Source organism: Neovison vison, chromosome 5 (genome assembly GCF_020171115.1).
Source record: "Neovison vison isolate M4711 chromosome 5, ASM_NN_V1, whole genome shotgun sequence".
NCBI lineage: Eukaryota > Metazoa > Chordata > Mammalia > Carnivora > Mustelidae > Neogale > Neogale vison.
Window position 1 is genome coordinate 41,554,546 of NC_058095.1, and position 27,245 is coordinate 41,581,790.

Sequence of the window (27,245 nt, forward strand, 5' to 3'; positions counted from 1 at the left end):
CAGGGGGAAGGGCAGAGGAAGAGGGAGAGAAGCAGACTCCCTGCTGAGCATGGAGCCCAACACAGGGCTTGATCTCAGGACCCCAAGATCATGACCTGAGATGAAATCGAGAGTCAGCTGTTTATCCGGCTGAGACACCTAGGCACCCCTGGACATATGTTTTTATATCACTCAGGTGATTACCTAGAAGTGAAATGGTTGGGTCATGTGGTTAAGTATATACTCAGCTTTTTAAGAAATTGCCAGAATGCTTTCCAAAGTGGTGGAAAATTTTATAATTCTCATCAGCAGTGTGTTAGTTTTCCAGTTGTTCTATATTCTCACCAACACACAGAAGACTGTCTTTTTAATTTAGCCATTCTTTTTTTTAAATTTTATTTTTTAATATTAATTTATTTATTTTCAGCATAACAGTATTCATTATTTTTTCACCACACCCAGTGCTCCATGCAATCCGCGCCCTCTATAATACCCACCACCTGGTACCTCAACCTCCCACCCCCCCACAACTTTAAACCCCTCAGATTGTTTTTCAGAGTCCGTAGTCTCTCATGGTTCACCTCCCCTTCCAATTTCCCCCAACTCCCTTCTCCTCTCTTACACCACTTAATTTAGCCATTCTTAGAGGTGTGCAGGAATATCTCTTTGTGGTTTTAATTTGCATGTCTCTAACAAGGATGCTATTTGTAATTAGCAGGTACCCAATAAATTGTAAGATTTGAACATCTTTCCATGTTCTTATTTGTCATCGGTATACAGCGGTCTGGCCTTATCCAGCTTCACTTGCTACAGTTCCAGTTACTTGTGGTAAACCGACCGTGGTCCCAGAAGCAGAGGACCCTCCTTCTGACAAACGGTCAAGTCAAGAGTAGCCTAATCACCATACCTATATCATTCACTTCACTTCATCTCATCATGTGGGCATTTTATCATGTCTCATCCTCACAAAAAGGAGGGTGAGAACAGTACAATAAGACATTTTGAGAGAGACCACATTCCATTACTTATTATTCTCATAATTGTTCCAATTTATCAGTTTTTGTTGTTAATCTCTTATTGTGCCTAACTTACAAGTTAAACTTTTTTTTTAAAAGATTTTATTTATTTATTTGACAGACAGAGATCACAAGTAGGCAGAGAGGCAGGCAGAGAGAGAGAGAGAGAGAGAGAGAGAGGAAAACAGGCTCTCCGCTAAGCAGAGAGCCCGATGCGGGACTCGATCCCAGAACCCTGGGATCATGACCCGAGCCGAAGGCAGCGGCTTAACCCACTGAGCCACCCAGGTGTCCCTACAGGTTAAACTTTATCATAAATATTTATTATAGGAAAAAACAGCATGTATAGGACTTGGTACTTATTTGCTGTTTCAGGCACCCATTGGGGGTCTCAGAATGTAGCCCCCATGGAAAGAGGTGACCGTATCTTCTGTGATGAATTGTCTGTTCAGGTCTTTCCCACTACTAATTGGGTTGTTTGCTTTTTATTATTGAGTTGTAAGAGTTCTTTATATATTCCGGATATCAACCCATTATCTGACATGTGTTGTACAAATATTTGCTCCCAATTTGTGGCTTTTATTTTCATTTTCTTAGCAGAGTTCTTCAAAGAGAAGTGTTCAATTTTAACGAAATCAACTTTTTCTTTTATCAGTTTTCTCTTTGATAGTTTATCCCTTTTTATGCCTGGCTATGAAATCTTTGCCCAATCTTCTTTGATAAAGACAATAGTTCTTGGGACGCCTGGGTGGCGCAGTTGGTTAAACGACTGCCTCCGGCTCAGGGCGTGATCCTGGAGTCCCGGGATCGAGTCCCACATCAGGCTCCCAGCTCCATGGGGAGTCTGCTTTGCTCTCTGACTTTCTCCTCGCTCATTCTCTCTCTCACTGTCTCTCTCTCTCAAATAAATAAAATAAAATAAAAAAATCTTTAAAAAAAAAAAAAGACAATAGTTCTTTATAAAACCTACAGAACATTTCTCCACGACTTCAAAACTTTCCTGAAATTTACCTCTGTGCGAATGTTTTCAAGAAAAGTCTCTATTATATTTAAAATAAATTTAACTGAATTATTTTAGTTTACAGTGTTCTTTCCCTAATGAGAATTTCTTTATGTTCATAGAACAATCCTTAGAATTTTTATTTTTATACATGTGATTCATCATTAGGTACTAAGGTATGCATAGAGTTCTTTTGTCTGGTCAATCCATGAGCACATTTTCTTGTGGTAAGTTATTTGATATTTTTTGACTTACATTGGGTTTTTAAAAAATTAGTTATCTATAACTATATTAGCCTATAGTCTAATGACATGTTGAAAATCACAGACATTTTCTTTTTAAAAATTTTTATGTAAGAACAAAATCAACTCTACAACAGAGAATGCTATATTTCCTGAAGTACTGATTTAATTAAAATGGTGAAATTTCATTGTTAGTAATAATTATCATTGCATCATTGAATACATTCTTGCTCTTCTGCTTCAGTTTTGCAAGGAGCCTGACCTCCTGGGCTCACTTTTGATACACTGTGGCAGATTTCATAAAATATTTCATAATCATATAGAGCTCTGCACAGAAACAAATGACAGATAACAGAATTAGAAACTACCTTGTTGGGCCTAACACTATGTACTCCTCTCTGTTTTTAATCTTCTTATTGATTATACCAACTTCAAGTATCCATAACTATTTGACAAAAAATATTCATTTTGATTTCTTCTCTACATAGACAATTAATCCCTCAGTGATATTACCAGTACAGCTCTTGGGCTCCTATGTTACTTTCCATTGTGCCTGTGTCTATTTCTTATGTTACGTTGTAAGTTTCTTGAGAATAAGGACTTGGCTTTTTTCACCTTCATATCCCCAGTACCCAGTATAGAATCTTTACACAGGTACTGAGGATGTGAAGGTACATATTAAACCGATGTTTGGATTAGTGTAAGCTAGCAAAATATAACTTTTTTGTATTCATTTGTCCTTTTAGAAATAGACAGAAGTAGCTGTTGGGGATTAAAAGCTGAGTTTTGGAATCAGACGGACTTGGGTTCAAATGCCAACTCTGTCATATTCTGGCTATGCCACCTTGGAAAGCTACTTTATCTTTTGTCCATGACTTTTTCTCATTTATAAAGCAGAGGTAAGGACACTCGGCTTCAGGCTGTTTTGAGTGTTAAATGAAACGAGTCAAAGTATATGGCCCAGGGTGTTTAATACGAGGCAGTGGCTCGTAGTGGCAGCATCAAAATTATTTCTGTGTTCACATCACCACAGTATCCTGTTGGACACAAATTTAAGATATTGAGTTTTCAGGCCACCACTAAACTCTGATATTTGTTTTAGATAAATTTGGCTTTTTCTGTCCTCTGAATCATCCAGAATTTAGTGTAGAATTCCACTCTCAGTATCTCAGACCTTACAGCATCTATTGATGTTTGCTTAGATTGACTTTTCTTAACAGCGTGTTATAGCTCAGTCTTATTTCATCTCTAAGGGAAGTCTTATATCATCACAGCCAGTCTTATATCATCACTTGGGAACAGATCATACAGTGGGTATGTGGGTATCATCACAGCCTGTTTTTTTTTTTTTTAAGATTTTATTTATTTGACAGACAGAGATCACAAATAGGCAGAGAGGCAGGCAGAGAGAGCGGAGGGAGAGAAGCAGGCTCCCTGCTGAGCAGAGAGCCTGATGCGGGGCTTGATCCCAGGACCCTGGGATCATGACCTAAGCCGAAGGCAGAGGCTTTAACCCACTGAGCCCCCAGGCACCCCATCACAGCCAGTCTTATATCATCACTTGGGAACAGATCATGCAGTGGGTACCCATCTTTTCCATATTCTACTCACAATATGGGACTGTTATCTGGTTTCTACTTCATTCATAAAGGGATGGACTCACCACCAAATACTGAAAAGTGGTCATAATCATTTAAAATGTTCATAAAAAATAAAAAAATAAAATGTTTCATAAAAATATTATTATAATTAAAAATATATTTTTAAGTTTTTAACTTTAATTCCAGTATAGTTAACATATTGTGTTCTATTGGTTTCAGGGGTACAATATAGTGATTCAATAATTCTATGTATTACTCAGTGCTCATAATGATAAGTGTACTCTTAGCCCCCATCACCTATTTCACCCATCTCCCCCATCCAGCTCCTCTACGGTGACCATCAGTTTGTGCTCTATAGTTGAGAGTCTTCTTTTGGTTTGTCTCTCTTTTTTTTCCTCTTTGCTCATTTTGTTTGTTTGTTTCTTGACTTTCACATATGAGTAAAATCACATGGTATTTGTCTTTCTCTAACTGAAGTATTTTGCTTAGCACTATATTCTCTAGCTCTGTCCATGTCATGGCAAATGCCAAGATTTCATTCCTCTTAATGGCTGAATAATATTACATTATATAAATATATATCACATCTTCTTTATCCTTTCATCTACCGATGAACACTTGGGCTGCTTCCTTAATTTGGCTATTGTAAATAATGCTGCAATAAAAATAGGGATGCAGGGCGCCTGGGTGGCTCATTGGGTTAAGCCGCGGCCTTCGGCTCAGGTCATGATCTCAGGGTCCTGGGATCGAGTCCCGCATCAGACTCTCTGCTCAGCAGGGAGCCTGCTTCCTCCTCTCTCTCTCTCTGCCTGCCTCTCTGCCTACTTGTGATCTCTCTCTGTCAAATAAATAAATAAAATCTTAAAAAAAAATAGGGATGCATAATTCCTTTTGCAATAGTGTTTTTTTTTTTTTTTAAATCCTTTGGGTAAATACCCAGTAGTGCAATTACTGGATCATAGGGTAGTTCTATCTTAAATTTTTTGAGGAACCTCCATACTGTTTTCCACAGTGGCTGCACCAGTTTGCATTCCAACCAACAGTGTATGAGGGTTCTTTTTTATCCACATCTTTACGAACACTCATTGTTTCTTGTGTTCTTGATTTTAGCCATCTAACAGGTGTGAGTTGATAGCTCATTGAGGTTTTGATTTGCATTTCCCTGATGATTAATGATGTCGAGTATCTTTTCATGTGCCTTTGGCCATCTGTATGTCTTCTTCAGAGAAATGTCTGTTTATGTCTTCTGCCCATTTTTAAATTGGATTAATTGCTTCTTGGGTGTTGAGTTCCATAAGTTCTATCTCTATTTTGGATACTAACCCTTTATCAGATATGTCATTTGCAGATATCTTCTCCCCTTTAGTAGGTTCGTTTTAGTTTTATTGTTTCCTTCACCGTGCAGAAGGTTTTTATTTTGATGTGGTCCCAATTAGTTTATTTTTGTTTCTATTTCCCTTACTTCAAGAGACATACCTGGAAAAATGTTGCAATGTCAAAGACATTACTGCCCGTGCTCTCTTCTAGGATTTTTGTGGTTTCAGGTCTCACACTTGGGTCTTCAATTAATTTTGAGTTTATTTTTGTTTTTTTTTTTAAATATTTTATTTATTTATTTGACAGAGAGAGATCACAGGTAAGCAGAGAGGCTGGCAGAGAGAGAGAGAGAGAGAGGGAAGCAGGCTCCCTGCTGAGCAGAGAGCCCGATGTGGGACTCGATCCCAGGACCCTGAGATCATGACCTGAGCCGAAGGCAGCGGCTTAACCCACTGAGCCACCCAGGCGCCCTTGAGTTTATTTTTGTATATCATGGAAGGAAGTGTTCCAGTTTCATTCTTTTGCATGTTGCTATCCAGTTTAGTCAACACCATTTGTTGAAGAGACTCTATATTCTGTCCTGTCAAAGATTAATTCACCATATAATTATGGGTTTATTTTGGGGCTTTCTATTCTATACCATTGGTCTTTGTGTTTATTTTTATGCCAGTATCATTCTGCTTTAATTTTTACCACTTTGTAGTATAATTTGAAGTCTAGAGTTGTTATACCTTCAGTTTTTGTTGGCACAGCTCTTTATTTAAATTTTAATTTAATTTAATTTTTATTTTATTATGTTATGCTAGTCTCTATATAGTAGATCATTAGTTTTGATGAAGTGTTCCATGATTCATCGTTTTCATATAACACCCAGTGCTCCATGCAATCCATGCTCTCCTTTTTTTTTTTTTTAAGATTTTATTTATTTATTTGACAGAGAGAGACACACAGCAAGGGAGGGAACACAAGCAGGGAGAGTTGGAGAGGGAGAAGCAGGCTTTCTGCCAAGCAGGGATCCTAGGACCCTGGCATCATGACCTGAGCTAAAGGCAGGTGCTTAACGACTGAGCCACCCAGGCGCTCCAATATGTGTCTTCCTTAATACCCATCATGGGGTTAACCCATTCCCCCTCCCCTCTGAAACCCTCAGTTTGTTTCCTGGGGTCCATAGTCTCTCATGGTTCATCTCCCTTTCTGATTCCTCACCCCTCATTTTCCTCTTCCTTCCCTTAAGTCCTCCATGCTATTCCTCAGGTACCACATATAAGTGAAACCATATGATAATTGTCTTTCTCTGCTTGACTTATTTCACTCAGTATAATCTCCTCCAGTTCCATCCATGCTGATGCAAAAGTTGGGTACTCATCCTTTACGATGCTGAGTAACATTCCATTGTATAAATGGACCACATCTTCTTTATCCATTCATCTGTTGAAGGGCATCTCAGCTCCTTCCATAGTCTGGCTATTGTGGATATTAATGGTAGGAACACTGGGATGCATGTGGCTCTTCTTTTCACTATATCTGTACCTTTGGAGTACAGTAGTGCAATTCCTGGGTTATAAGGCAGCTCTATTTTTAACTTTTTGAGGAACCTCCACACTGTTTTCCAAAGTGGCTGTACCAACCAATGGTATAAGAAGGTTCCCCTTTCTCCACATTCTCTCTAGCATATGTTGTTTCTTGCCTTGTCAATTTTTGCCATTCTAACTGGTGTAAGGCAGTATCTCAATGTGGTTTTGATTTGAATTTCCCTCATGGCTAATGATATTAAACATTTTTTCATATGTCTGTTAAACATTAGTATGTCTTCTTGGACAAGGGTGACAGTCTCTTCAATAAATGGTGCTGGGAAAATTGGACAGCTATATATAGAAGAATGAAACTTGACCACTCTCTCACACCATACACAAAGATAAACTCTAAAAGGATGAAAGACCTCAAGTGAGACAGGAATCCATCAAAATCCTAGAGGAGAACATAGGCAGTAACCTTCTGGACATCGGCCACAGCAACTTCTTTCAAGACATGTCCCCAAAGGCAAGGGAAACAAAAGCGAAATGAACTTTTGGGACTTCATCAAGATAAATAGCTTCTGCACAGCAAGGGAAACAGTCAACAACACAAAGAGGCAAGCCACAGAATTTGCAAATGACACTTCGGATAAAGGGCTGGTATCCAAGATCTATAAAGAACTTCTCAAATTCAACACCCAAAACACAAATAATCAAGTCCAGTTTTGTTTTTATTTTTCAAGATTGCTTTGGCTATTTGAGGTCTTTTGTGGTTCCCTAACAAATAAAGGATTGTTTGTTCTAGTTCTGTGACAAATGATGGTGGTATTTGATAAGGATTGCATTAAATCTATAGATTGGTTTGGGTAATACAGACATTTTAATAATACTTCTTCTTCCAATCCGTGAGCATGGAATACCTTTTTATTTCTTTGCCTTGACTTGAACTTTTTTCATTAGTGTTTTTCAGTTTTCACAGTATCACAGTAGAGGTCTTTCACCTACTTGGTTAAGCTTATTCTTAGGTATTTTATTGCTTTTGGTGCAATTGTAAATGGGATTGGGATTGTTTTCATAATTTTACTTCATGCTGCTACATTATTTGTGTATAGAAATGTGAAGATTTATGGGGCACCTAGGTGGCTCTGTCATTAGGCATCTGCCTTCAGCTCAGGTCATGATCCTGGGGTCCTGGGCTCGAGCCCCACATTGGGCTCCCTGCTCAGTGAGAGGCCTGCTTCTCCCTCTCCCACTCCCCCTGCTTGTGCTCCCTCTCTTGCTGTCTCTCTGTGTCACATAAATAAATAAAATCTTAAAAAAAAAGAAATGTGACAGATTTCTGTACATTGATTTTGTACCCTGTAACCTTACTGAACTCCTTTATCATTTCTAATAGCTTTTAGGTAGAGTCTTCCAGATTTTCTATACGAGAAATAGTGAGAGTTTTACTTCTTCCTTACCAATTTTGATGCCTTTTATTCTTTTTCTTATCTGACTGCCGTGGCTAGAACTTCTATGTTGAATAAAAGTGGTGTGAGGGGACATCCTTGTCTTGCTGTTGATCTTGGGAGGATCGCTCTCAGTTACTCCCCATTGAGTATGGTGTGGGCTGTGCATTTTTCATATATAGCCTTTTGTGTATTGAGGCTTGTTCCCTCTAAACCTACTTTCTTGAGTTTTTTTTTTTTTATGATGAATGGATGTTGTTCTTTGTCAAATGCTTTTTCTGCATCTATTGAAATGAGCATATGGTTTTTATGCTTTCTCTTATTGATGTGATATATCACTTTGATTGTTTTGTAAATATCGGACCACCCTTACAACCCAGGAAAGTGATCATGGTGTATGATTTTTTTAATGTATTATTGGATTCAGTTTGCTTATATTTTATTGAGGGTCTTTGCATCAATATTCATGAGAGATATTGACCTGTAGTTCTCTTTTTTAATGGCATCTTTACCTGGTTTTGGTATTAGAGTAATGCTGGCTTCATAGAATGAATTTGGAAGTTTTCCTTCCTCTTCGGTTTCTTGGAATAGTTTGAGAATAGGTATTGACTCTTCTTTAAATGTTTGTTAGAATTCACCTGTGAAGACATGTGGTCCTGGACTTTTGTTTGTTGGGAGTTGCTGTTTTTTTTTTTTTAAGATTTTATTTATTTATTTGACAGACAGAGATCACAAGTAGACAGAGAGGCAGGCAGAGAGAGAGAGGAGGAAGCAGGCTCCCCGCCGAGCAGAGAGCCCGATGTGGGGTTCAATCCCAGGACTCTCAGATCATGACCTGAGCTGAAGGCAAAGGCTTTAACCCACTGAGCCACCCAGGCGCCCCTGTTGGGAGTTTTTTGATTACTGATTCAATTTCATTGCTGGAAGTTTGTTCAAATTTTCTATTTCTTTCTGATTCAATTTTGGGGAGGTTAAGTGTTTCTTAAAATTTATCCGGTTCTTCTAGGTTGTCCAATTTGTTGGCATGTAGATTTTCACAATATTCTGTTACAACTGTTTGTATTTCTGTGGCGTCATTTGTATTTCTCCTCTTTCATTTCTGATTTTGCTTATTTAAATCCTCTCTTTTTTGGCTGAGTCTGGCTAGAGGCTTATTAGTTTTGTTAATCTTTTGAAAGAAGCTTCTGGTTTTGTGGATCTATTGCTTTTTTATTTCTTATTTAAAAAAATTTTTTTAAAGTTTTTATTTAAAATCTAATTAGTTGGGGCACCTGGGTGGCTTAGTCAATTAAGCATCTGCCTTTGGCTGGAGTCATGATCCCAGAATCCTGGGATCAAGCCCCACATCAGGCTCCCTGCTCAGCAGGGACCCTCTTCTCCCTCTTCCATTCGTCCTGCTTGTGCTCTCTCTGTCTCCCTGTCAAATAAATACATAAAATCTTTAAAAAAAATTCTAGTTAGTTAACATACACTGTAGTATTTGTTTCAGGTGTACAATTTAGTGATTCAGCTTACTCATCACAAGTGTACTCCCAATCCCTAGCACCTATTTAACCCATCCTCCTACCGACCTCAAGTCTGATAAACCCGTTTGTTCTCTATATTTGTTCTCTATATTTGAGAGTCTATGTCTCGGTTTGCCCCCTTCTCTTTTTTTCCTTTGCTCATTTGTTTTGTTTCTTGACTTTCACCTAGGAGTGAAATCACATGGTATTTTTTCTTTCGTTGACTCTTTTTTATTTTTTTTTTCCTCATTAAACTTTTGTTTTAATGGGTCTCAAAATTCTGTGACAGATTTTTGGTCAAGTTGTTTCTATTAAAAAGTACTGATTTTAAAAACTAATAACTTAAAACTGCCACACACACACACACACGCACACACACAAATGGTCCACAAAACATTCTCCTTTCCTTCTGAAGGTTTTACGATGCATTGTGATCATTAACCAGACTTTTACTATTAAACTGAAATGGCCAATTGACACCAACAGTTCTGAGACCGTTCTTCCACCACAGATTAAGACTGGGGTGGCAGGTATTGGGGATAATATTTATTTAGCCTTCTGAGCTTTCTGGGCAGACTTGGTGACCTTGCCAGCTCCAGCTGCCTTCTTGTCCACTGCTTTGATGACACCCACAGCAACCGTCTGTCTCATGTCACGAACAGCAAAACAGCCCAGAGGAGGATAGTCAGAGAAGCTCTCAACACACATAGGCTTGCCAGGAACCATATCAACAATGGCAGAGTCACCAGATTTCAAGAACTTGGGACCATCTTTCACCTTTTTTCCAGAACGACGGTTTATCTTCTCCTTCAGCTCAGCAAACTTGCAAGCAGTGTGAGCTGTGTGACAGTCCAGCACAGGTGCATATCCAGCACTAATTTGGCCTGGATGGTTCAGGATAATCACCTGAGCTGTGAAGCCAGCTGCTTCCATTGGTGGGTCATTTTTGCTGTCACCAGCCACATTGCCACGACGAACGTCTTTGACAGATACGTTCTTGACATTGAAGCCCACATTGTCCCCAGGAAGAGCCTCACTCAAAGCTTCATGGTGCATTTCAACAGACTTGACTTCAGTTGTAACATTGACTGGAGCAAAAGTGACCACAATGCCAGGCTTAAGAACACCAGTCTCCACTCGGCCCACAGGGACAGTACCAATACCACCAATTTTGTAGACGTCCTGGAGAGGCAGACGCAAGGGCTTGTCAGTTGGACGAGTTGGTGGCAGAATGCAATCCAGAGCTTCAAGCAGTGTGATTCCACTGGCATTCCCATCTTTACGGGTGACTTTCCATCCCTTGAACCAAGGCATATTAGCACTTGGCTCCAGCATGGTGTCACCATTCCAACCAGAAATTGGCACAAATGCTACTGTGTCGGGGTTGTAGCCAATTTTCTTAATGTAGGTGCTGACTTCCTTAACGATTTCCTTGTATCTCTTCTGGCTGTAGGGTGGCTCAGTGGAATCCATTTTGTTAACACCAACAATTAGTTGTTTTACACCCAGTGTGTAAGCCAGAAGGGCATGCTCATGGGTCTGCCCGTTCTTGGAGATACCTGCTTCAAATTCACCAACACCAGCAGCAACAATCAGGACAGCACAGTCAGCCTGCGATGTGCCTGTAATCATGTTTTTGATAAAGTCTCTGTGTCCTGGAGCATCAATGATGGTCACATAATACTTTCTGGTCTCGAATTTCCACAGGGAGATATCAATGGTGATACCACGTTCAAGTTCAGCTTTCAGTTTATCCAAGACCCAGGCATACTTGAAGGAGCCTTTTCCCATCTCAGCAGCCTCCTTCTCGAATTTTTCGATAGTTCTTTTGTCGATCCCACCACATTTGTAGATCAGATGACCAGTAGTGGTAGACTTGCCCGAATCTACGTGTCCGATGACAACAATGTTGATATGAGTCTTTTCCTTCCCCATTCTGGTTTAGGTGGTTTTCACGGCACCTGTGTTCTGGCGGCAAACCCGTTGAGAAAAAAAAGCCTTTCTTTGACTCTTTAGCTCCATTCATGTCCTTGCAAATGCCAAGCTTTCATTTTTTTTTTTTTAACATTTCCTTTATTTCTTCTCTAATTTTTCTTTCCTTTTGCTGATTTGGGGTTTGTTTACTCTTCTTTTTCTAGCTCCTTTTGCTATATGGTTAGGTTGTTTATCTGAGATTTTTCTCGCTTCTTGAGGTAGGACTGTATTGCTACAACTATCCCTCTTAGGACCACTTTTGCAGCATCCCAAAGATTTTGGACCCTTGTGTCTTTATTTTCATCTGTCTCCATGTACTTTTTAAAATTTCTTCTTTAATTTCTTGATTGACCCATTCTTTGTTTAGTAGCATATTATTTTAACCTCCAAGTATTTGTGCTCTTTTCCAGATTTTTTTCTTGTGTTTGATTTGTAGTTTCATAGTGTTGTGGGTTAGAAAAGATGCATGGAATGATTTTGATCTTTTTGAATTTTTTGAGACTTGTTTTGTGGCCTAATACGTGATCTCTTTTGGAGAATGTCCCATGTGTACTTGAAAAGAATGTGTGTTCTGCTGTTTGAGGATGGAATAGTCTGAATATATCTGTTAAACTCATCTGGTCCAATGTACCACTCAAAGCTACTGTTTGGTTATTGATTTTCTGATTGGAAGATCTGTTCATTGATGTAAGTGGGGTATTGAAGTCCCCTCCTATTATTGTATTACTATGGATTATTACTTTATGTTTGTTATTAACTGTTCTAAATATTGGGTGCTCCCATGTTGGGTGTATAAATATTGACAGTTGTTGTGTATTCTTGTTGGTTTGTTCCCTGAATGATTATATAGTATTCTTCTTTGTTTAAAGTCTATTTTGTCCAATATGCTTTGTTATCCTTGCCTTTTCACATCCCTTTGCATGATAAAAGCTTTTCCATTCCTTCACTTTCAATTAGCATGTATCTTCTAGTCTGAAATGAGTCTCTTGTAGGCAGCACATAGATGGGTCTTGTTCAGCATGGGGATAGGGTCAGCAGGGTTCAGCACAGCAATGCTAGCAAGTTAGGTATGGAGTCCTGCAGGCAGCCCTATGTTTATACTGGATGGCCGGGGAGGAAAATGGCACCTGCCAGTTCCTTTGTCTCTGGAGGAGTTCCCCAGTAATTTCTGCCCTGTGGTAGGCTCTGAGATGAGTAAACAACAATCCCTCCTGTATCCCTTGGCACCTTGAAAACTGCTGCTTCTATACTGTATCTTTGTGGGCTGTTGGTTGTGCTTTCTCTTTAAGGGTGGGGACCCTCCATCTCTCCCAGAGCCAAGCCTACTGATTTTTTTAAAATTCCAGGATTTAAGTGCTACTGGTTGAAGACCTCACAAAATTTGGGCCTTCTCATTTTCAAAGCCAAATGTTGTGGGTACTCATCTTCCCTGTGGAAGCTCTTCACTGTGGGGGTCTGTTTCTCTTCCCTTTCCATGTCCACAGTGTCCTTCCCTCCAGCAGACAGTCCCAGGAGTCTACTTAGTTCCCCACTGGATCTCTGTCCTTCCTATCCTCTTCCATGTGGCCTCTTCTCTACATTTAGTTGTGGAGTTTATTCTGCCAGTCTTCAGGCTGTTTTCTGGGTTACTGACATTGATGTAAGTGTTATCTATTTCTATCCATGGGATGAGGTGAGCCTAGGGTCCTCCTACTCTTCTTAAAAATACTTAGTTATTATTGACCTATACCCATATACATACATAATGCTCTAGCTAAATGGAAATGAGATCTTTCATTCATTCAATCACCCATCTACCTTTCCATTTAAAGATTTCTTAAGCACCTACTACATGCTAGGCCCTGAGCTCCATCTAAGGAATTCTAAGTGGCATAAAAAATTGCTTCTTACAAGTGTCTTAAATCATAAAATTCTGGATTAAATTCACCTAGAAAAATCTTTATTTTTTGAAAAATAACAACACATCCAGTAACATTTTTGACATGTAAATAACTAAAAGGGCATTGTGTATCTTTTAAAAGTTTTAAAAAATAATCTCTGGAGAGAGATGGATTTAAACTAGCTTCACCAGCATGCAGTGCTTGAAACCAATCTTCAAGAGTACCCCTGACCCCATCCAATTTCACATCTTCTAACACCCCACGGATGGTAAGACATTGTGTCTGTGCCATCAATTTTCAGATTTCTTGTGAACTGAAGAATTCAAGCATGGCACAGACAATCTTCGCTAGAACAGCCTGTTACTTATAATTTCTCCAGCGTATATTCATGCCGATGCTTAGGTTGGCTCAATAGAGCTAAATACATATCTTGTTGCATCTGATAATTTAACAAAAGGAAGCCGAGGTTCTGGGAATCATCTCTGTGTTGTTTCACACGAATCTTTGTTATTACACTCAGATGTCCTCTACCCCAAACAGCCAGGTTATTTTGGACTCGAGCAATGCAAATTTGCCCCTTATTTCCCCTCCTTTGCTGTTTGGACCCCTTCTCTGCCTCCCTCTCCTTTGAAAGTTCCCACACATACTTCTAAAACACCCATCCCTGGGTCTTCAATTCTCCACATTTCCTGAAGTCTTGGGCTAATGTTTCCATTAGTTTGGCTTTGCTTCCTTGAAGCAGGATCATTGATTTGCCTATATCCAGATCCATACATTATGTATTAGTAGATGAGAAATCACACACAAATGGCAGGACTTGGCAGGAGGCATCAACACAGATTAGCTTTAGCTGATCAAATAATAACCACAAGCCAGCTCTGCTCTCTGCTCAATGAGTCTCAAGAGGGAAATCACAGGAATCTTCTATTTTTCAGAATGGCTTTCCTTCTCTTGTATTCTTAATAAAAACATTTATTCCCTGGACATCCTGGGGTAAAATTTAGTCCTCATCAGTAACAGTCATCATAGCATTAAACATTAAAGGGGAGAAATGTGATGGGGGCTGTCAGGGTTCAGGAATAATGGAGGGAGGACTAAGCTGATATTAAAGCACCAATTAAACACTTCCTGAGCAAAACGTGGCATTCTGGGAAAACCAGAAGGAGCTAGGTAGCTGACAGGTTGGATCTGAGAAGAAAGGTATCGGTGTACGCACTGAATCAATGAACTGAACCTGAGAAGGAGAGACTGCCAGGATTTCCTGGCAAAGAGAAAATGTTTTCTCAGCTACAACCTGGAGGTCAGCAGTGTAATTTTCCACTCAAGCCTGAATATCTGAAAAGGTTCCTTCCTCTTTTATCTGCCACTTAACAGGTAGATTCTATATGGGTGTTTGATGAGGCTGATTCATGGCCTCTTTTGGAACCAAAGAAAAAGGGATGAGGGCTTTTTAGGGCACCTAGGTGGCTCAGTTGGGCTCAGAGCCCAACCTTTAACCTAGGGCACCTAGGTGGCTGCCTTTGGCTCAGTCATGATCTCAGTGCCCTGGAATTGAGTCCCGCTTCCCTCCCTGCTCAGCGGGGAGTCTGCCTCTCCTCTCCATCTGCCTGCTGCTCCCCCCTGCTTGTGCTCTCTCTCTCTTTCTCTGTCAAATAAATAAATAAAATCTTTAAAAGAAAAAGGGATGAGGGGTTTTTGAACTTACCATCATCAGAATGTCTCCTTAGAACTGGAATTTTTGCTCAGCCACAGCATTACTGCTGTTATAGGATACTGTGACCTCCTGCTTGGGTCTTAATCCTACCCCAATAGTGGGACAGGAGGGATGGAGTTAAGGGGTAACAAAGGAAAGGAAATCAGAGAAGTCAGGGGCCCATGTGTGTACCAAAGTTTTCAACTGGGGTTGGTGGAGTGGGTATATCTTATAGGGACTGCCAGCTATCAAGACACCTTATAGGGTGGAGATTAACATTCAGAGATTAACAAAGAATTTAGAAAAGTCTGTCCCTGACCAAACAAGGAAGACTGAACCATATACTGGAAACTAAGGAATGTGAATCTAGCTAAAGGGAATCTGAAGCAGCATGAAAAAGCAAATGCATTGGTCATTCACAACAAATCATCAGAGCTCAACATTTAACTTGAAATATTTAAAGGTCAACCAGCAGATGCCTTCATTTTGATCTTGGCTTTGGCCTCTGATCCCTCCCTCGTCTCTTTGATTCCCCTCTCTTTGACCCCCTGGGGGTCTGGGATGCATGGTGGTTAAGTATTCAGACTTAGACACTATGTAAATGAAGTTTGAACCCCTGCTCTGCCACTTAACAAGTTGTGTCCCCTCGAACAAATTCATTCACCCCTTGGAGGACTCAACTCCTTTCTCTGTAAAGTGGAGAAAACAATTCCTACCTCGTAGAAGTATTATGAGGATGAAATGGTATGAGGTAGGTAAAGCCCCTCTTATAGGATTTGACTTCGTGAATATAAAATACTTTTAACCTGGTTTCTTACTGAGTTAGATAGCCCTGGACCTAGGTCTGTGTCCTGTGGGAGCCTATTCATTTGTTGACTCCTTTTTAGGAAGAGCCATCCCTGGAAGGTACTAGTTCCTTGAATGTTCCTATCCCAGCATTTTGGTACTCTCCAAACTGAGAGTTACTTGTTATTTTGGAGGGGTTCACCATTTAGTGCTTTTAGTTGTCTTGGTCATCCCAACTTCCTGTTTGTTCCTGTGATATTGTGATTTATAATAAGAAATCCCTGTTTCTGTGGAAAGAGCCAAGATGCCCTTCAACAGAGGAATGGATAACAAAGATGTGGTCCATATATAAAATGAAATATTACTCAGCCATCAGAAAGGATGAATACCCAACTTTTGCATCAACATGGATGGGACTGGAGGGGATTATGCTGAGTGAAATAAGTCAAGCAGAGAGAGTCAATTATCATATGGTTTCACTTACTTGTGGAACAGAAGGAATAACATGGAGGACATGAGAAGAATGAAAGGAAAAGTGAATTTGGGGAAATCGGAGAGGGAGACAAACCACGAGAGACTGTGGACTCCAATAAACAAACAGGGTTTTAGATGGGAGGGAGATGGGGGTGGGTGAGCCTGGTGGTGGGTATTAGGAGGGCATGGATTGCATGGAGCACTGGGTGTTGTACATTAACAATGAATCTTGGAACTCGCTGCATCAAAAACTAATGATGTGCTTTATGGTGACTAACATAACATAATTAAAAAAAAAAAAAGGAAAGAAAAAAGAAAAGAAAGCCCTGTTTCTGGCCCAGATCTTCTTCCAATTTTAGTATATGTGCTGCCAAAGCGAGCACTGGCCCAGATCTTCTAAAACCCTTGAAATTTCCCAAGAGAGCCATAAAGGTGTCTTTGTTATGTTAATGAGGCAACTTCTGGATCCACCTAAGAATGGGACTGGCTGCCAGGACAGTCAAAGATCCGTTTGTTTGGGATTGGATTTTCAGTTCCCTCCCCATGGGAGAGGAATGGGAGACTGAATCAATCACCAATGGCCAATGATTTAGTCAATCATGCCTTCTAATGAAGTCTGAATAAAAACCCAAAAATGCTGGGTTCAGAGCAATTCTGGGCTGGTGAAAACATGTTGAGATTTGGGGAGAGTGGTACACTTGGAGAGGGCATGGAAGCTCTGTGCCTTACCCTATATCTTGTCCTAGGCATCCCTTTCATTTGGCTGTTCCTGTGTTATATCCTTTTATAGTAAACAAGGATCTAATAAATAAAATTTTTCTCTAAGTTCTGTGAGCTGTTCTAGCAAACTGACTGAACCCAAGGAGGGGGTCATTGGGAACATATGATTTATAGCCAGTAGGTCAGAAGCACAGGGGTCAACCTAGATTTGTAACTGGCACTTGATGTGGACGGAATGGTGGGAAGTCTTGTGGGACTGAGCCCTTCACCTGTGGCATCTGTATCAGAATTGAAGTGAATTGCAGGATACCCAGTTGGTGTTAGAGCATTGCTTGTCAGTGTGGGGAAGGCTAACCCTTCCACAATGGAACTGGTTGCAGAACCTTAATGGCTTAGTCTTTTGATAATCTTATTAAAAGGTCTAAACTCCCTTCAGGACCACCTAAGCAAATTCCTAGTATTTCTTCGGCACCATTCGATAGTTCCTTTACAATTCAGAGACAATTTTAGGCATTTTCACATCATGCTAGATGACCAAGAGTTAATTCATGAGCTACTGAAAAGATTCTGACATTATTTATTTTTAAACCGTGGCTATTAAGGTCTAATATAGTTTTTCTGGACATTAAGCATTTGGCTAAGTGTTTCAATATCAGCTGAGATGTAGGATAATGCACTTTGACTTTAGTATAAGCAGCATATTTAAATAATCAAGTACTGTTTAATATTCCCAGATGTGGGGCATAGAAAATGTTATTTTTACCTCCTCCCCCCTTTTAGTAGTCACCCTATAAGAGAGAGACCAGGGTCTGTAAACACAAACACCACGGAACTCACTGTAAAACAAAGAGTTGGTTGCAACAACTCTGATTTAGGAGAAACAACTGACCTTTACTAGCATATGGTCTGCTTTGCCTGAGGAGATTGGATTTTTCAACGTGATCATCTTCTTGGGAAAATTTCATTTTCAAAAACACTTTTTTTTAACTTGTGGGCTGTCAACTCCTGCCTTACTTTTCTTACTTGTGTTTTCCTTTCACTGCAAATTGAAAATATCCTGCTCTAAGCACTTCACATGGGATCATTCCTGCTCAGTCTGGTGCGGCCAGACATGGCCCTGGAAGGAAGGGGACTACCAGCCAAGCTTGAGCCACCATCGCTTTGACGAGGGACACCACTGACCGGGCTTCTAAATTTTATTGGTCATGGTAGAGAGATCAAAGGCAACATCACCAAATTGTCCTCACCATTATGATTCTAAATTTTCCGTTTTTGTAGAATGGCAGAAGCTGCATTTGTTCCATTGCCATCACTACTTTGAAATGTGTAAAGGGTGAGAGAATTAAAGATAAGATCAGAAATATCAAAGATTTGGTAATGTAAAAATGTCAGGACAGCCATAGAGGGTGAGTGCTTTTCTTTTTCTTTAAAAAATTTTTTTTTAAAAAATTCATTTTAGAGAGAGATAAAGAGGGTACAAGAGGGGGTGAAGCAGAGGGAGAGGGAGAAGCAGACTCCCCGCTGAGCTGGGAGCCCGATGTGGGGCTTGATCCCAGGACGTAGAGATCATGACCTGAACCAAAGGCAGACCTTATCCATCTGAGCCACCCAGATGCCCCAAGGGTGAATGCTTTCTAAATTGTTCCTTTCAACAATTCCTTATTTACAGGGGCGCCTGGGTGGCTCAGTTGGTGGAGTGTCTGCCTTTAGCTCAGGTCAGGATGTCAGGGTCCTGGGACTGAGCCCTGCATGTGGTTCCCTGTTCAGCAGGGAGTCTGCCTCTCCCTCTCCATCTGCCCCTCTCCTCTGTTAGTGCTCACCCTCTCTCTTGAAGAATAAATAGATAAACAAAATCTTTAAAGAAGAAATTAAAAAAAAAAAAAGAATTCTTTATGTACACACCAAGGCAGTATTGCTATGATCATAGGTATAGTTAGCACATTGAAAGGATGTAAACTGGAGAGGAAAATCTTTTGCTGAAGCAGTTTTATGGGCTTGGACTTTTGGTACTAGATAATGACAGTGATTCCATTGGTCCCATGTACAGACATCTGTGACTATCAGGTGACAGACTCTGATTTGTCTGAAGATTGGTAATGGTACCAGATGCTTTTTAGAATTCCTTCTGCTCTATAACTGATTCTATTCTTGTTTAACTTGAGAGGTTGCGTGTAGGTGTTGGGGTTTAATTATTTTCCTCTCGAGAAAACAGGCCAGGTCCCTTATGGAAAAGATGCTCTTGGGTAGGAGCAAATATGCAACTTGTATAGATAAAGTAATTCTTTTTTTTTTAAAGATTTTATTTATTTATTTGACAGAGAGAGATCACAAGTAGGCAGAGAGGCAGGCAGAGAGAGAGGAGGAAGCAGGCTCCCCGCCGAGCACAGAGCCCGATGCGGGACTCGATCCCAGGACCCTGAGATCATGACCTGAGCCGAAGGCAGCGGCTTAAACCACTGAGCCACCCAGGCGCCCCTAGATAAAGTAATTCTTTACAGATTGGGGTAAAATGAAGGAAAAAACTGGCCTTTTGTTGATCACCTAGGCCAGGTGCTTTCCATTCATTATCTCATGTGGTGCTCAAGTAAACTTGAAAACAGGTAGGCATTTTATCAATGAGAAACAGCGCAGAGAGGTTACCTCACTTCTTTAAGATACCTACGTGAGTAATTGGTAGAGATAAGATTTGCACCACTAGTATAACTCTAGAGCACATGCTCTGTCCATGGAAACCCAATAAATGCAGCAGATGCTTCAACAGAGGTATAAGCAACAAAATGAACTGGAAGACAGGGACTAGAGATGTGAATGCCAACATGGGCATCTGGGGACATTTCCTGGAAGAAGAAGAATTATAGTAACACCTTGAAGGATGGGTAGGACTTTGAGAGAAAGAGAGGAGGGCCGGAGAGGAGAGAGAAGGTAGGCTGTAGGCTGCAAAATGAGCAAATAAATGAGGTGGAGATAAGTGGGTTGTTCGGAAATGGTAGAAAATTTAGTGTGACTCAAATAGAGGCTGTGGGGGATCAAAAAGAGTGTGCAATGAATGATAAGGCTGAAAAGGTGGGTGGAGGGCAGTGTGCGATTCAATTCCAAGTGGCTTATGCTCTAAGTGATGTGAGTTCAGAGAAGGGAAAAAGCAATGTGAACATTTGCTCCTTGAGTCATTTTTATAGTGGAAGTTCTATGCCGCCTGTGCCTCTCCCTGGCTCTCTCTTCCTAAGTGATCTTTGCAAACATGGACCCTGGATCTGTGTGTAGCAGAGTCCTTAGCGAATGGCTAGTAGATCAAGGAAAATTCTGTCATTCCTCCAACCCAGGGGTATCTGCTTCCTCAGCCAGCATAGCTGTCAGAGGGCCTGGAGGAGTCTGAAAGGGCTTACCCATCTATGGGCTTACAAGGCAAAGCAGCTCAGAGGCTGTGAAAAAGACAAGATAGCAGGCCTCTCTAAAGAGAAGGAGGGAAATGAGATAAGAAGAAAAAGCATATGTATTTAAGTGTGTGTGTATCTATCTATCTATCTATACATGTGTCTATGTCCATGTGTTTAAAGGATGTATGTGTACATATGTATCTATAATATATATGTATCTCTCCCTATATATACATATAAATGCATACACACATACATATCTATTAACTATACGCTTTTTGGCTGGGCCTTATCATTTAGTTTGGTATCTCTATGAAGGAAAAGGAGTCTAAAGAAATGGACATCAGGATTTCAGGTGGGGAATTTTCTCACTCAATGAGGCTGTTTTCAAAGAACAGGATAGCAGTCTCAAAGGAATTTGCAGGGGGAAGGTTTGAACACACCGGCAGATGTCTATGTCGGAGGTTTCCAAGCAAGGCCAGGTGAGCAGGAGGCCAGTCTGACAGGCAGGTATGACTCCTGTCCCAGAAGGAATGAAGGAATCAGAGCATACAGCTCCCAGAGACAGGTTATTATTATATTATCTGGTGAGAACTTTTGTAGGCTCTAATTCAAGCTATGTGCCTGGGTGGCTGCAGGCTGAGAAGAAAGCAGATAGAATAGATCATTCATTTAGCACATATTTATTAAGCACTTACATGCTAAGCCCGTGTAAGAAGCTGAGGACAGGCTAGGCAGCAATAGAGGAAATGTCTCTCTTGTATGGAATTTGCATTCCCCCCCTTTTTTTTTTTTAAATTTTCAGCATAACAGTATTCATTGTTTTTGCACCACACCCAGTGCTCCATGCAATCCGTGCCCTCTATAATACCCACCACCTGGTACCCCGACCTCCCACCCCCCGCCCCTTTAAAACCCTCAGATTGTTTTTCAGAGTCCATAGTCTCTCATGGTTCACCTCCCCTTCCAATTTCCCCCAACTCCCTTCTCCTCTCTAACTCCCCTTGTCCTCCATGCTATTTGTTATGCTCCACAAATAAGTGAAACCATATGATAATTGACTCTCTCTGCTTGACTTATTTCACTCAGCATAATCTCTTCCAGTCCCGTCCATGTTGATACAAAAGTTGGGTATTCATCCCTTCTGATGGAGGAATAATACTCCATAGTGTACATGGACCACATCTTCCTTATTCATTCATCCATTGAAGGGCATCTTGGTTCTTTCCACAGTTTGGCGACCGTGGCCATTGCTGCTATAAACATTGGGGTACAGATGGCTTGTCTTTTCACGACATCTGTATCTTTTGCATTCCGTTTTGATCTATAGATGGCATCTTCTTAACCCCATTCACAGAAAACCTTCTGAGAGGCTGACTGCTGGAGTTGGTCCACTATGGCGTACAGTCCAAATCTGGCCTGACAATCGTTTTCATGTAGTTTAAGAACAAAGAGTGGGTTTTGCATTTACAAATGTTTGGGGGAAAAAAATCAAAAGACTATGTTTTGTGACATGGAAAAATTCTATGAAATGCACATTTCACTCCATAAAGTTTTACTAGAACACAGTCATGCCCATTTGCGTCCATGTTATCTGTGGCTGCTTTCACCCTGCAACAGCAAAATTGAGTAGTTGTGACAGAGACCTTAAGGTCCTCAAAGTCTAAAATATTTACCATCCGGCTTTTTACAAACCTCTAGTCTCAAGTCTCTCCACTTCCTCACAACACATTCCCCTTGTTCACTCTAAGCACGCTTCTGCCTCTATCCTTCTGCTGTGACTGCTCTTGTCAAACAAAACAGTATTCTTCATGTTGCCAGATCCAAGGATTTCTTGTTACTTGATCTTTCAACAACCTTATACATAGCTGGCCTCTCTCTTCTTAGAACATCGTTTCCTCCTGGCTTCCATGACACTACATTCTCACTTCTTCTTATTCTTCTGTCCACTGTGCCACTCCCTCTCATTCCCTGCCCCCCGACTTTCATTCTTAGTACAGCTGAATGTCTAGAAGGGCTGCTTACACAGCCTGTCCTTGACTCTTCTGAGACATTCTAATGTTATAAACCTTCTCATGGAGCCATGCCTACATCTGCCCATATGCACCTCAGCCTTGTTTCCCACAACCTCTGGCAACCACTTACTGTCAGCTATATACAAAGGAAGATGCTGGTGCATTTTAAGATCATTGTAATCTGTGCTTTGATGATGACTCCTAGATCTCTGTTCCCTGTTTCACTCTGCGCTACCTGGTCTAGAGGATGGACATAGAGCAGAAAGTCAGGTAAGGGTTAATCCTCTGCCTCCAGCTCAGGTCATGATCTCAGGGTCTTGGGATCAAGCCCCCCATCCAGCTCTCTGCTCAGCAGGGAGCCTGCTTCCCACCGCCCCCCGCCCCTGCCTGCCTCTCTGCCTATTGTGATCTCTCTCTCTCTCTGTCAAATAAATAAATAAAATATTTTTTAAAAATTTAAAAAAGAAAAAGAAAGTCAGGTAAGTTGTCTCACTACAACATAATTCTCTATAATGTTGATTAGCCAACATGTGATTGGTAAGTGAGGGAATGACATCACATAATATAGATATTGTGTTGATTCCTATGTGATTTTTTTCTCAGCAAAGTGAACCAGTAGAGTAGAATTAAAGCCTTCCGTAGGAAAGGAAAAGACATTCCATTGTCTCAGGCACCGACAGAAGACTTTTTAGCTCTATATGGAGCAAATGAAGCATCCTCTTCTCTCCTGGGGTGTCCCTCCCCAGGGTGGGGCTCTCCAGCCTTGGGCAGATTGCACTTCCTTCTCTGCACATCTGTAGTCTAGATCCATGTGCATTTTCCCAGACCTGCAAGCAGCATTTCCAGTGTGGAGGTGGAGAATATTTCAGTGTCCCCTGGAGCATTCTCTAGTCCTGCTGAGTAGCCTGTTAGGTTTTCTAACTTACCTCTTGAGTTTCCAATTACTGATAGCAAAAGTGCTCGGGTTACAGGGCTACACATGTCTTGGATGGTTTGCTCTAACCCCGTATTCTGCAAAAACCTTGTGATGTTTAAGTCTAACTTTGTAAAAATTGAGATTGTTCAGGAATGTATATGTCTTATCACAGTAATGCCTATACTGTGCATAGGGCAGGTTTTGCTGGTGTTATAAAACTAGAGTTTGGGGTCTTGGGGTATGAATGAAGCTGTTTAGGCACCCCTCTAAGACCCCCAGCAGTAGCTGGTATATCAATTAAATGATATACTGATTTATTAATATACCTCTTTTTAAAAAGTTTTATTTATTTATGAGAGAGAGAGAGAGAGCGTGTGTCAGCAAACAAGGGTAGGGGGGGAGGAGCAGAGGGAGGGAGAGAAAGAAACCCAAGCAGACTCTATGCTCAGCACAGAGCCCGATGCAGGGCTGGATCCCAGGACACTGAGATCATCTGAGCCGAAACAAAGAATCGAACACTTAACTGACTGAACCACCCAGGTGCCCCTTACTAATCTACCTCTTAGAATGGTTATTAGGAAGTGCTAAAACCTCAGAAACCTGGGTGGTTGTATTATGGACATTGGGGAGGGTATGTGCTTTGGTGAGTGCTGTGAAGTGTGTAAACCTGGCGATTCACAGACCTGTACCCCTGGGGATAAAAATATATGTTTATAAAAAATAAAAAATTAAAAATAAACCTCAGAAACCTGATTACCTTGGGTTGATAAATAAGAATGCTTTCACTGGCAGAGCTGAGGGGGGACCTAAATCCCTGTGGCCCCTTTCTTGCTCCAGAGAACCAGGGCAAAGAGCTAACTTTGAACATTGGCACCCTGCCTTGGATTCTTCCGGGTGAGAGGCTGCTGCCTCTGCTTGCCTGTGAGATTGCCCCTGATTGTGTTCTCCAGCCAGAGCCCTCAGGATTAACTAGGGGGATTTGTCTTTTATTTGGTTGCCTTCTCTGGGGACCACCAGGTCATTTTGAGCTTTTCTGTTTTCCTGTGTGGCTTGGTTATTTCATTTAGGAGGATTTCCTGCAGTTAATGCATCTCTTCTCTCCTGTCATTCTCAGGAGCAGGTGCCCCTTCTCCCCACACTGCACCTAAGGAAGATGGCTGGTGTCACAGCACCACCAGCTACGGTGAATGGGTTATAGCCTCTTTGAATCCGGCAGAGGATAACTTTATTTCCTAGTCTATCACGCAGGGAACTGAAGATTCTCTGTGAAGTCCTGTTACTCTGAAAACACATTCAGTGGATTTCAGTCACTCACGGCACATGTGATAATGAAGGTGTGCCAAGTGGGAAGGATTAATAATCAGTGGTGTTTGAGGGAGAAAGAAGATAATTCCATTATCTCAAGGCCCAGAGATGTATCTCAAGTTATGAAATCAAGTGAGCGTCTTTACTCAGAGATTTAGTCTAGAAGAATCCTTAAAGGATCATGTAGAGGGGCACCTGGGTGACTCAGTGTGTTAAAGCCTCTGCTTTCGGCTCAGGTCATGGTCCCGGGGTCCTGGAATGGAGCCCTGCATCAGGCTCTCTGCTTGGTGAGGAGCCTGCTTCCTCCTCTCTGCCTGCCCCTCTGCCTACTTGCGATCTCTCTCTGTCAAAGAAAGAAAGAAAATCTTTAAAAAAAAAAGAAAAATAAAGGATCATGTAGAATTTTTTTTTCCTTAAGAAAAAAAGCTTTATGAAGTACCGATTCCACAGTAATATCTCAATAATAAGAAATGTGAGGGCATCTGGTGGCTCAGTCAGTAAGCATCTGCCTTGCGCTGAGGTCATGATCTCAGGGTCCTGGGATCAAGCCCCGCATCAGGCTCCCTGCTCCTCGGGGAGCCTGGTTCTCCCTCTCCCACTCCCCTGCTGTGTTCCCTCTCTTGCTGGGTATCTCTTTGTCAAATAAATAAATAATAATTTAAAAAATAATAAGAAATGTGGTAAATATATGGTCTTTGAAATGTTTGAAGATGCAGAAAAAAAATACCATTCATGATTTTTAATACCAGAGATTCCAAATGCTCTGGGTATATTACATTATTCAGTAGATCATGCAAAAGTTTTAACACATTTAAAAGTATAAGTTGAGTTCTCCCCCAAGAGCAATTCTTTTAATTGCTGGTATTTCTACAAACTAGAATCATAATTCTTTTCTGATATTACACGGCATGGTTCAACCAAAGTATCTTCCTTATATACTCTCATATAATGCAATAATTTTTAAAAACAATAAACTTAAATATCTCCAAGGATGCTGTTGACATAATTCTCTTCTTCAGATATCACGGGGTTTCTAAATGAGATTGGTTTATGATAATATGATCATTCACAATTTCCAAAAGCTTTCATCTTTTCTAAAAATAGTCAAATATTAATTAGTAATTCATCATACTGGAGGGACATTATTATTCCAAAAGGGGCTATAAATAGGAAATGGTAAAAGCGACTATGGTATTATGCTATTTTCAAATGAAGATGATAGGGATTTGTTTCAACTAGGAAGAAACACAGACATCATGCTTCATCATTGTCAACAGTATTCTGTCAATAGAGAACTCTACAGGGAGAATGTGGTTCCTGGGTTGTATATTTTCCTTCCTCTCAAAAACTTACTTGATGTTTTCAAGGACCCCAAATCTATCACTGGATACCCTTTACCTCAAGAACAATTAAAACCTTCTAACATGGCATGCAAGATACCAGGCAATCCGTAACCTGCCTCCTCCACCTCCCCTACTATCCCAGTCCCCAGGGCAGCTTCACGTGTGTTTTTTTCAGAAGCCATATAGAACTCTCATGATGCAGTAAATAGGCTGTGCTATGCTTATGCCTGTGATTTTGGACACGCACCTTGAGTTTTCCCTGCAATTCCCTTTAACCCCTTTCCTGTCTGGAGTATTCCTTTCCCATGCTCTAGCTTTATTTCATTCCATGGTCACCTTTGCAAGGAAGCCTTTTCCCATTCCCGCCCCACCTTCCCATTCTCTGCCTCCTGCCATGAAGCTATTGTTGCCTTCTTTGTGTCACTCCAAGATCTTATAAACATGACATTATAGTAATTGGTGAGCAATATTGTATTTATATATTTGCCTTTCTTCATTACTGGGCTATATATTTCTTGAGGGGAGGGGCTGTATTTAATTTAATTTTCTTAGTGCCAAGGATAATAGGGCAGCATAGAGAAGGCTCTCTGAAAATAGAGAATAAATGCTGATTAAGGAATTAAAATAATTTTGTCAAACGACTCATATTTACTGAAATGCTCTATTTCCTGCTCTGTGCTGGCACTATGGGGAATACAAAAGAGGCAATTATTTTTTTCCTCTTGGGGACTTTATGGTTTAACTTGAAAGACAAGGCTGACACCCTTGAAACAATTAGGCATTGTTTGCCAAAAAGCGTGCTGTAGCACACTAATTGTGGGAGAGCAACCTTCAGAAAGGGTTCTGTGGTCAATTAAATTTGAAATGCTGCATATTATATCCTCCTTCAGAGGTTTCAGTGTCCTTATACACACCAAAAGCTCCAAGAAATCTTGCGATGAAGAAGTCTGTGTAAATTCCAAATCTAATGCTACCAGGAACCTTTTTTGTATGTGTGGGTTAACACCTATTAACATCCTGTGGGTCTGAGGAACACACAGACTTAGAGAACAGAAATAAGTGTTAAACCTCATAGAAACAATTATGTGTTAAGTAGTTCGAAGAAAGAGACCTCATTGTGGTTTTGAATATGTAGGAAAATAG

At 40.7% G+C, this 27,245-nt stretch overlaps 1 protein-coding gene across 1 annotated transcript; it reads right to left on the reverse strand.

Annotated features, from left to right (window-relative positions):
* Positions 1–10,055: 10,055 nt before the first annotated feature.
* Positions 10,056–11,581, reverse strand: LOC122906563 (elongation factor 1-alpha 1-like). The gene has a single exon (XM_044248644.1). It carries the CDS (start codon positions 11,555–11,557, stop codon positions 10,169–10,171), a length of 1,389 nt encoding a protein of 462 aa, XP_044104579.1. The 5' UTR covers positions 11,558–11,581; the 3' UTR covers positions 10,056–10,168.
* Between the last annotated feature and the right edge of the window lie 15,664 nt (positions 11,582–27,245).